At 46.0% G+C, this 12035-nt stretch overlaps 1 protein-coding gene across 2 annotated transcripts in view; it reads left to right on the top strand.

Moving 5' to 3' along the window:
• Window positions 1-12035, top strand: part of PAMR1 (peptidase domain containing associated with muscle regeneration 1) — a 187074-nt gene that overhangs the window by 154310 nt on the left and 20729 nt on the right. For both annotated transcript variants that reach the window (XM_069555118.1, XM_069555117.1), the window contains 2 exons: window positions 1175-1392; window positions 3937-4044. In XM_069555118.1, coding sequence (XP_069411219.1) covers window positions 1175-1392; window positions 3937-4044 — 326 coding nt within the window. The remainder of the gene's footprint in view (window positions 1-1174; window positions 1393-3936; window positions 4045-12035) is intronic.

The following is a 12035-nucleotide window of genomic DNA, read 5'->3' as shown; positions in this document are numbered from 1 at the left end:
TTTTTTAAAATAAGATCTTTAAGAGCATACAGAATCCTGACTGTTCTCTAATTCTGGCACTTGAAGTGTTTGCCCAAGGTGATGGAAGTGACCCTAGTCCGAACTTTTCAGGTGGCAGTTCTGAGTTCTCTATTCCCACGTCTCCAGAACGTGAGGAAGAATATACAGATGTACATTTTGTGAACCTGATACTCAGGCATTCCCTTGGGAATCTTCTGAAAAGTTATCTTTTCCTCTCTTACCTTGGTGTGTGTCTGCCTCTTTTCTTACCTCTTGGAGATGAGAGCTTAGGGTTTTATCTTCTGCTTTTTTTGATCTGCTGCACCCCAGTATTTCCAAACCCAAGATCCCTTTAAGGTAATCAAAGATATGTCTCTTTCAATTCTGAAATTTTGATATGATGCTACTGTTTCTACTCTTTGGGGCAAGAGTTATTGTTACCAAGAGGATAATTATCTTCTGATCCTTCCATCAGACAGAAGAATATGCTGAGTTTTTTCCTTTGCTTGGTCTTTAAGATAACATATACTGTATCACTCTCCAGTTGTAAAATTGAAGTATCCATTCTGTCACGTACTCAACGTTTGTTTATTGTGTCTACGTGCTAGGAACTGCATCAGGCACTAAGCAAACAGTGATGGAGTAAGACAGATGCCACACCCTGCCCTTAAGGAATCTGCAGTCTAGGGGAGCAGACAGGCATGCATGTGCGCGCACACACTCATGAAATCAGGGAGATAAATATGAGAAAGTAAAATGTCTATACACATTATGAGGAAAACAAGGGCTCTCCTTTAGAAAGAGTTGTCAGGGAAGCCTCTTTAAGGAGAGAATATTTTAGCTGAGCGCTGAGTTTAGGAAGGAACCAGCCAGGCAGCCTGGGAGGAAAGTGCCCCTGTATGAGGAGCCGGTATGTGCAGAGGTTCTCAGAATGCACTGTGGCACCCCCTGCACCTGGCATGCGTCCACACACCTGCACACAGTACACCTGCCCACACACACGGAAAGAAATGCAGCTGCTCACAAGTCCTCCAGGGCCACGGTTCTACCAGATCAGGGCATAGCTCTTCTCTTCCGGAGGCCTGCTTGTCATCTGGCCTCGAACTTGCCCAGGAGGGTGGAAGGGTTCTTCAGGGCCTCACCTGCCTCCTGCTCTCGCCCTCTCCTCCTCCAGGATTGTCATGTTGAGCCTGGAGTTTGATTACATGTGCCAATATGACTATGTTGAGGTCCGCGATGGGGACAGCAGCGACAGCCAGATCATCAAGCGTTTCTGTGGCAACGAGCGGCCAGCTCCCATCCGAAGCACGGGCTCCTCACTCCACATCCTCTTCCACTCAGATGGCTCCAAGAACTTCGACGGCTTCCATGCCATCTTTGAGGAGATCACAGGTAAAGGCCAGAGAGAGAAAGGTCGAATTTTATTTTAAAGTTTATTTTTTGGCCATGCCCTGTGGCATGTGGGATCTTAGTTCCCTGACCAGGGATTGAATCCACGCCCGCTGCAATGGAAGCACGGATTCTTAACCACTGGACTGCCAGAGAGTTTCCCAAATATCACTTTTTATGGCTGCGCTCTAGATAAACATTCCTTTCTGGGTTTCCCTCTCCTTGCTGCCCAGCCTTGTTAAAACCCCACCCGCTGGGTTCTCAGAAATGACCTGCACGTTGAGAAGGTGGAGAGAAATGGCAAGGGGTGTTTCAGAAACGCTCACCAGAACCAGAACTAGGAATTCTTACTTTGTAAAGCTGCTGTGGCACAGATAGATCAGGTCACTTGTCTATGGTAGCACAGCTCTGGAGATGGAACTAGGTGATCTGTACAGTTGGGCTCTGGAGCTCCTATTAGGGCCTCTCATGGTTAAGAGAGTTAGCTTTGGTCCCTGGCAAATTAAACCATATGGCTTGGACAAGCTCTACCGTTCTGGGCCTGGGTTTCCTAATCAGTGAATAAGGGCGTAACCCTAGATCCTGCTCCGTTAAGGAGTCTCTGGGAGACAGAACAAATGAAGAGCTGAGCAGTGTCTGGTGCAGAGGAAGCCCTCAGTAGCCACCCTGCCCCAGGCATGCCCTGAGCCTCCTTTGTCATCTTTCAAATAATTGTTCAAAGTCTGACACTACCCGGGAAATGCCACTCGCTTTATGAGGAACTCTGCATCTGACTTCACCTCCTGTCCTGTCATATGAGGAAGTAGCATTTGGCCAAAATGAACAATGGGCTCAGTGCTCAGGAATCGCCCCAAATCTTTTCTACTCCTTGGAGATGGGATTGCATCAGGTTTTACAAGATAAACTCCAGCTTGAAGTATTTATTTTTTGAAACAAATAACTGAATTTAAGAAATTGCAATGGCCTTTTGACCATTCAAGCTCCCTTATGGAAGGTCTGATATGGATGTCTCAGGAAGGGAGGTAGGTGGAGGTGGAATCAGCCTTTCTTTAGCCTTGGCCGTTCAGCAAGACCAGCAGACACCCCACCCTCTCCACCTCGTCCCCCTGAGAACGTTCCTGCCCGAGGCTCCAGCAGTTGCTCCTATGAGCTGTGATCTGGCTCCCTCCCAGGACCTGTCTCCTGTGCAGACTTGCAGGGCCTGGGAGCTCCAGAGGCTTTTGCTGCTATGCTGTGGTCAGCCTGCGGCTCAGTCCCTGCCCCTCGGTGCCACACTGCCAGTCGAGGCTGAGATCTGTCTGGTGGTGTTCATGGTAGTCAGAAGTTGCGGGCAGAGGCGGCTCACCAGCTTGTGACTCTGTGACTGAGGGAAGGGTCAGGAGGGTCTCTTCCTCACTCTCCCCTGGAGAACTCTGGTCTGTGAGGTCTTCCTGTTCCTCAGGCACCTGGTGTGACCCACCTGCACTCTTTATTCCCTGCCTAAAGCCACCTTCCCACCCCTGCACGTCATGTCCCATCCCCAGAGGCCCTGTCAGATTTCTCCTGCCCTGTTAAGCCTTTTCCCTTGTTCCAATGAGCTGTGGCTTGGCCCTTTTCTGAATGTCTTCTAGAACTTTCTCTTTTCTGACACTCACTGAATCACGCTTCAGGTTGTAGTCACTGCCGACTCTTCTTCACAAAGCTTTGTCCTGATGAGCAGGCTCTCTCTTCGTCTTTGCCTCTTGCCAGCGCCTTCCACAGAGCCAGCGCTCGACTCAGGCTTGCTGCCCTCGGCCCAGCCATGTATTTCTACACCAGGGTAAATGAAGGTGGGGTCAGTGGGGAACAAGCAGACTAGTGTTTCCCAAAGTGTTCTCTGTAGAAAAGTGGTCCCCAGGACTCTCTGTGAAATGCAGTCTCTCAGATCAAATAAGGCCTGTGAAAGGTCGAATGTTATGTGCATTCTTAGAAATTCACAATGCACATTAGAACGTGGAGAATGCTGAGAATATCTGCAGGGCGGAAACCTGGTGGATTATCATTTAACCCCAGTAGCATTTCCCCACCGTATCTGAGACCATTAACTCTCAACATCTCAAGGGACTACGGTTCACAGAAGGCATGTTTGGAAATTCTTGAGTACCCTTCACCAGTGTCATGAAGTCGGCTTCGGTTCCTTTCGCCCAGTACCCCGGATGCTGAGCTTCCTTGAAAAACAGAGATGTGTTACCCAAGCCTGCTCTCTTCCCATGGGAGCCCCTGTGGGAGGGGTGAAGCTTGCTTCTGCTTTAATTATGTGGTGACCTTGTGTGTGTGGTCCTAGACTAGAGGTGTCTGGAGCAGACTTCCAGGGCTTTGGAAAACATCAAATAACATCAGCAACATTTGATTAGTGAGTAGCTGTTTTAGGCAGTCTTGAAACAGTGGTGACATGATTTCAATAAAAGGAGTTTAAAAATGGCAAGAAGACTTTAAAAGATAAGTGAGAGGCTGTGGTCAGGACTCCAGGCTTGAATGAAGGGGCTCACCGCACAGGGGCGCTGAGAGCAATTGCCTTCTCTCTTACAGCGTGCTCCTCGTCCCCTTGTTTCCATGACGGCACTTGCCTCCTTGACAGCACCGGATCTTACAAGTGTGCCTGCCTGGCGGGCTACACTGGGAAGCACTGTGAAAATCGTGAGTTTGCCTGCAGAGTGGGAGTGAAGGTGTCATGCGGGGCTGGCATGGAGAGGGTCTGGGGAGCTTGCTGGGGGTGTTGTTCCCTGGTGTCTACATGGTCTGTCCAATTTGATGGGTAACATGGACTCTCCCATTGAGTGAACCTCAAGAGGGCTGGGCTCCCTTTGAGTCAGAATGTTTGGAACCACCCCAGTTTGCCCTCACCTGCGGCAAATACCGCTTAGAAAGATCTTATCTTAGAAAGATACACCTTCAGTGGCCTTAAATAGTATCCAGAACCCAAACACGCTGAGAAAGGGTCAACAGTAGAAAGCTACCATCATACATGCTCCTGAGGCCCAGAGTCTGAACTCCCTTTCCATCCCATGGTCTGAATTTTGGAGTCATGCTCCAGGGCACCATTCATTGTGTTTCTGTGCAGTCTGAAGCCCTGCACTGAGGATGGTAAAGATGTAGGATAACTATGAGCTCTAGATTCCCAGGGACAGTCCTAGTTTATGCATTTTGTCTATGTCTAGTTATTAATAGCATACTGTTTCATACTCGAGTGTCCTGAGTGGATGACAAAGTACGATCATCATCTTATGATGATCTGACCGGGTTACATGAGTCACAGACAAAGCAACATTTTATTGAGAGACTACTATGCACTGAGGTCTATGGGAATGCACAAGAAAGCATGTCCTGCTGTTCTCTGAAGGACCTTATCCCGACTTGTGAGCTCAGCTCTGTGCTTCTCTGGTAATTCTTGAGCAGGTCTGAGAGGCGATGGGGCTGCGAGGGTGGAATAGGCCAGAGGAGTCACAGAGGAAAGAAGTCCGCCAGCCGCGGCAGTCCACATATTATTCTCTGGGATCGTTCCCTTTCTGCCCTTGCCACTCGAGTCCCCACCACCTCCTGCCTGAGCCATATCCTGGCTGTCCCATCGGGTCACCCACACTTTCCAGTTCTTGCAGACAGACATCAAACAAATGACTTACTCCAAAGCACATAGGAGTTTCTCATTCATGTTTTTGAAGGGCAGAACATGACTCTTGTGTGCTATTAGACTCAAGCTTTTGCCAGAGGAGAGAAACTAGAACATGTATCTGATACAGCAAATCCTTATCTGATAATGGCATCTGATATGGCATTGCCCTTGGGAAGGGTACACACAGGCCAGTGCATACGGCAGCACCGGGCAACACCCAGCCCAGTGCTGCAGTGCCCAGGACTGTGCCATTGGCAGAGAGGAACTTAAACGCTATGACCAAAAATCAGCTATCAAGGGTCTTTGGTGATCAAGAGCCCTTCTATGTATGATAAGTGATCCTAACGGAAGTTTGAGACCTAAAACTGGTGTCCCATGCTGGAGCTGTCACATGGGTGAAATGAGCAGAACAGGAGGAGTCAACATTTGGGGAAAAGCAAAGGAGGGCAGCTAATGACCTAGGGAGGGTTCCCCCAAAGCAGATCCTGACATGGGAATGTGTATACAGATGACGTGTCAAGGAGACACGTCCCCCAGGAGAAGCTGGTAAGGGAGTGGGGAGGCTGGACCGGAAGGGAAGGAAGCCAAGCAAAGGCGCAATTTCGGGCAAAATCCCAGCCTGAGTGTTAACAGGCAGTGAAATCTGGAATGGAAAGTACATCTCAGAGTGTGTCCTGGCTTTAACGCAAGACAGCTGGGCTTTCACATCCCAAGTGCGATTGGCAATTGGCTAAGGTCTGCCTTGGGCAAGTGGGACATGCTTAACGTTCTGTGCGTGTGCCAGGGTGGTTCCAATAACACTCAAGCAGTGGAGGCATTGGTTGGTGCAGGCCATTGGAAGGATACAGAGCAGATTGGGTCGGGGAGGGGAGGGGAGGGGCATCCCAGGACAGGGCCCCAGCAGCCCCTGCTGTCACTTCTAACTGGCATGCTCAGGTTACTTTGGGGTCACCCTATATATAAGAGACCTGGTTTGACAGCATTCTATAAAGTTCATGCATTTTTCAGTTAATTTTGTGAATTTCCCTTGCAAACAATGCAGACTGAAGCCCATGTCGGTAGTGTGTCCTTGAGGGTACATGTCGTTCTACTCGAAGCACCCGGTGCTTTGGGTGTCTCAGCTGACCTAAGTGTGCTTATGCCGGATTCTTAGAAAAGTATGTTCTGCTTTGTGGTTCTTGTCTCGTTCAAGTTCTCTGTGAGGTGTACAAGGCGGAGAAGTGTTGCTTTCCCTTGGTTTCAGGAATTTGTAGATGAAGTGATTGTGGAGTCTTGATAATGACTGATCATGAGCGCTACCCTTTAGATGCAGAGGGATACAAAAAAAGGAAGCCCTAAATGCTTTGCCATGACGTTACCATACTAAACTAACTTTACCATATTAGGGCTTTGATTAACAAAGGCAAAATTGGAGAAAAGTTAAACATTACCAAATTAGTCAAAATACCTGTAAGAAGCTGAGTTAAATTGGAGAAGGAGAGTGGAGCAGAGGGAAGGGAATCGGTCTGAAAGTTTTGACTAAAATATTTATGAGTAGCTTTTGAGTGAAAAATGGACTTCTAGGCATTATTACTCTATCCAGAAAAAAAACCCCAGAACAAAACAAATAAATATGATGAAAAAGAATGTAAACTATGTCATTATGAACTGATTCATAACTTGATTCATGAACTATCTCAAATTGCTTTTGGTCTCAAGTCACTTTTGCTTTCAAAACATCAACGTAAATGGACAAGAGAATTCTTTCTAGCTACTTTTCAAAATGTTCTTCAAAAACCATAATTCTCTTAGTACCCTGTTGTTGAGACTGGGGAAAGATATTGTTTGTGGATATCTGATAAGCCATTTGCGGTGGTGGTGGTGGTTTAATCCCTAAGTCATGTCTGACTTCTGCGACACCATGGACTGTAACCCACCAGGCTTCTCTGTCCGTGGGATTTCCCAGGCAAGAATACTGGAGTGGGTAGCCACTTCCTTCTCCAGGGCCTCTTCCTGACTTAGGGATCAAACCGACGTCTCCTGCAGTGCACTGATTTCCCCCCCCCCCCCCCACTGAGCCACTAGGAAAGCGTTGGGGGACCAAATGTTTGATTATTTTCCATAAGATTTAGGTCTGTTTTTCTGTCTTAGGATATTCACCATGAATTCCAGCTAACTCAATAAGGGAATCATCACAATGGTCTATTAACAGTTTACCTTGTAATTTCTGAACAAACTTTAACCGTTTTTCCAGAAAAAACAAAAATAAAAATAAAAATAAACTTTATCATAGATATATCAAAAAGCTGAAAATACTTCCCTGGAAGAAATTCTTTCAAAATTAATAAGAAACTGAAGCATTCTAGGATATTCTAAATCCTAAAATGCCCAAATTGGACTAGGCATATGTTTTTAAAAAATGACTTTTAAAGCAGCAAAACAAATGTTAATGAAAATTCCATCTTTTGTTTATGTAGCACCAAATCTGATGAGGGGAAATCATTTCATGGATGATGCTTTAATGTGCTGCTCTCCGAAAGATTTTGTGGGAAATTAGATGATCCTTTAAGCAAATGAAGGATTTGAAGAACAGGGCTCAGGACACTAAATTGGTCAAATTCAAGACCAGAGGCCAGAATTCCACACTTCCCACCCTGTTTACAAGTTCTCAGACACCATTCTCACCACCTGGCTTGGTGAGACTGCAGATTGATTAGCTCTGGTTAGCATCCTGTCTCATTATTAAGTCCTCTCAGAGGACTTTCCTTCCCAGGTAAGACCCACCTGTCTCCTGATATGAGTTATTCTCTGTATTTTCCTTGTGTGTGTCTATGTCTGTGAGTGGGAATAGAATTGAAGTAGATTTTTCTGCTTAATTACAGAAAAAATATAGACTTGTAAAAATAATCAAACAGTACAGAGGTGTATAAAATAAAAAGAACATTATTTTTTCTGACCAATCCTGGTTCCCACGGTTAGCAACTTGATGAGGATCCTTCTAAACGTCTTTCTAAGGTGTGCAGACCTAGGTTGTCTATGTATCATTACTTTACACCAGTGGTTCTCATCTGGGGGTGATTTTGTCCCCTGCTCCTGCCCCAGGGGACTTTTGGAAACTGGAAGCTTTTTTGGTTGTTCTAACAGCAGGAGGGGAGGGTGCCACTGGCATTTGGTGGGTAGAGACCAGGGATGCTGAAAAACCCCCCAAGATACACAGGACAGCCCCACAACAAAGAACTGTCTGGCCCACAGGTCAGTAGCGCCAAGACTGAGAAAACTGGTTTCAAGCAAAAGTGAATTTAAAGCATACATACAATTTTTCAACTTTTTGCCTTCCGTGTTCATATCATAGACATTTTCCCAGGTCAATCCATGTTGGTCTCCCTCTTGGGAGAAAAAAATGATTGCTGGAGGACTCCATTATATGAATGTCTATCCAATCATATAATCATTCCATCGCTTAAGATGGACTTAATGTCATTTTTAATATTCTTACTATTATGAAAAAGGCTGAGATGAATAGCTTCACATGTTTCTTTGTTCACATGCAAAGATATTTTGTAAAATAAATTCCTAGATGTCAGATTGTTAGTCCAAAGGTTACCTGTATTTAATCTTTGGAGAGCTGTTGCCAAAGTGGTCACCAAAAAAGTCACTTTACCTGCTTACAAGACAAGCCATTATAAACACCAGTCCTCAAAATAAGAGTTAGAACATGCATGTCAGCAACTTGGTCTGTCCTTGTCAAGTTGAAAATGGATTTATTTTCAAAGGAATTCTTTGAGTCTGAGGGGAGATGTTTTGTTCAGATTTTGTGGGGGTAGTAGATAAACAACCTGGAGAAGAAAATGGCAGCCCACTCCAGTATTCTTGCCTGGGAAATCCCATGAACAGAGGAGCCTGGCAGGCTATAGTCCATGGGGTCACAAAAGACTTGGACATGACCTAACAACTAAACAAGCAAGCAAGATGAACAAGAAGATACAATCAACACAGGTTTTCCCGTTGGGTTAGTGAGAGGGTGCAAGGGCCCCTCTTGCAGTCTTCACTGATTGCAACCCCACCTTCTCCTCAAGTTGTTTTCCAGGGAAGAAGCACCTTCTCCTGCTCCTAGATGACCTCCTCTGAGAACAAAAACAGGGGAGTGGTCCCTCCTGAGCTCTGGGGCCAAGCTAACCTCCTGCCAGCACCCTCTGCAACCCCAGCCTCCCTGGGCCACCATGTAAGAAACTAGGCCCCCATTTTTTTTTTCCTCTGAAGTTTCCTGTTTCTTTGTGTGGAACAGAAGGACAAAGTAAGTTCTTGAGTAAATGGTCGGAATCTTGTTTTGAAAAAGTAGAGAGTGAGGGGTTCACTGCCCGCTCCACTTTCCATGTTGCCTTTGTTCCTCTGGCCCAGTTGACGGTGCCGAGGTCTCCCCCCTGCATCCTAATGAAGGGCGATGAAACGGGCTAAATCTTGGGGCACAATGCTCACCCTGCGGGCTCAGACGCGCCTTTGAACAACACAAATCAGCTTCCACCAATTAAAGACAAATGGTGTCTCTGGATTCGTTGGGGTTCTGGGGCGTCAGAAGGTTTCCCACTAGCCTGTCCCAAGGACTGGGAAGAAAAGAGCCTAGGATAAGAGGCACACTTTATACTTCAGCTTCAAAGGGCCAACCCGTGTTTCTCATCAAAATAAGTGACTGGGAACTTTGGGGTTTTCCAGGAGACCTTAATAGTGATGAATGTCCTGAGAACCCTTGTGGGTCACAGTCCCCTCTCCCATCACAGGTAAATAATGGGCTGCAGGCTTGCTGGAATTAATGCATATTTGTTCTAAGATCTCTTAGGGGAAACATTGTAAAAATGGAATTTTGAACTGGCTTCTTTAGAGTTCTAAAGGTCTGTTTCATCTTTAACATGTAGAAGACAGGTGAGGATACCTTTGTCCACACTGAGATGACACAACCTAGGGTGGAGAGCTTGGACTCTGGTCAGAAAGACTTTGGTTTGGTTCTAAATCTGCAATTTACCAGCCTGGTAAGTCTTGAGCAAGTAATTTACCTCCTAGGAGTCTCAGTGTCCCCACTTATAAATTCCAGGAAAATCTTATCAAGTTCTTCTTAGGGGTGATAGCAGGGAGGGAATAAGATGATCCATTTAAGATACTTGTATATTGATACAGATAGTGATAGAATTACACTGAATTTAATAGAAACAGTTATTCTTATTACTACTTCTGGGCCCATGTAGCCATTTAAAAGTTTGGCAGAAAGCAAGGATGTTCTAGCTAAGAGGTTAGGGCATCAGCACTCGTTTCTACAAGCTAGATGATCATGACAAACCTTTCTCAGACTCTCAAGGTTTAAGAAAATTCTCCCAAGAGTTTCTGAGTTTTCACTATGAACTGTTCCTCCTGAATCATTGCCAGATGCCAAGGACTGCTACCATTACACCAGCATCCAGGCAAGAAAGATTGGGTTTTAAAGGACAGGTAGATACTGCCAGTGCCTTTGCCATAAAGAAACCCTGTATCCCAGGGGTAGACATGCACAGTGGCATGATGGATGGGAAGTCTCTGTAGCCAGAACAGCCAGAATTGGGGGCTGTTGGAGATGATACATGGAGTAATAGTAGGGGGGACTGGATTGGGAAACTCCGGGGAAGGTTGCCCCAAGCATCATGTTACTTGGTCAGCCTCCTTATTCCTCATGGTTCTTTTTTAATGTTCAGTCATTAACATGAGGTGGACTCTATGTCAGTCCCCTGTGGTTATACAGGAGACCAAGTCTCCAGAGCATCCCTTGCATATTAAATTAGAGCAACAGGGCAGAAAAGAGAATTTATGTCTGGCTGGAGAGGACATTAGGGGTATAAGGATAACTTCATTAAAAAACAGTTCCTGGGGGTCCACTGTTTTTACCCACCAACACTCAGTAGTAACCCAGAGCCTTCGGAGACAGGAGTCCTGGGAGGATGCTTAGCTAGTAGTCTGCTTCCTTCTTACACCTCCTATCCCGGAGCCTCCCATCTGCTGTCTCTCCATAACATGGAGATGAATCTCTGCCCTCCTTCTTAGCATGTTTTGGAGGGATGCTATCTCATTGGGTTTAGATCTAGAACGCCAATGTGCTCACTGAACACAGTGGAAGCTGCCCTCTCATAACTATCTAATATTTGCTTGTTTTTATAATTCAGGGGGAAATTTTCCTTATCACTTGAATCATTTTTTGTTGGGTAACTCTGAGTCTACATAGACCAAATAACATGTTAGCCTTAACTCTGCTGGGCTCCATGAATCTGTGGCCTTTTAATCAAGGCATAGCCTCTTCTCACTCAGAGTAAGATGATTAGGATTGGTACACATGGAGTGCATTTTGCTGGTCAGCAATTGTTTTGGCGATGGATAGCATTCTAGCCAAATAGTAAGAGGACAGATCAAGCCTCATAAACAGCTCTTCAGCCTGACTGACTCTGAGAACTTGGGATGGAGCACCCAACAGTGTGGGATGGGCCAGGTCCACCACAGTTTTACTAAGACTTTGCTTCCACTTGCCTGCTCCTTGTGGGGACCCTCTTGGCTTTTGCTTTGGCAGACAAGGTCCCTGAGGCGGGACTTCATGCAGGGGTAGGATTTATTTTGGTTTTGGGTTAAGAAGTAACTCAGAGCTGGGATGGACTCTATGCCCATGGAGGGAAGTGGTGGGAAGATAAGAAGAGTAGAACTTGAGAGCAAAGCCGAATTACCTGCTGATGGAAGCAAACTTACCTGCTATTGCAGACCCTGAGGCCGACTCCAGCCACGTGACAGAGGCTACAGTGTTCTCATTTTCCTTAGAAACTCCTGCCTTGTGGGGCATTTACCACCTGTCCCTCACCCTGCTTCAGAAGGTGAAAGCTTCTTTTCTGCAAAACACAAGGCATGTTTATTGGTATCCAAGTATTAAAAACTACAATGGTAGTTATTCTCTGCATTCTCAATATAGACCAGACTCTGTGCTCTATGTGACACTGTCTCATTTAATTATCACAACATGCCCCTGGGGTAGGTGCTG

The sequence above is a fragment of the Ovis canadensis genome, chromosome 15, assembly GCF_042477335.2.
Source record: "Ovis canadensis isolate MfBH-ARS-UI-01 breed Bighorn chromosome 15, ARS-UI_OviCan_v2, whole genome shotgun sequence".
NCBI lineage: Eukaryota > Metazoa > Chordata > Mammalia > Artiodactyla > Bovidae > Ovis > Ovis canadensis.
The sequence above is the reverse complement of the archived record's forward strand: the minus strand, read 5'-3'. Positions and strand labels throughout refer to the sequence as shown.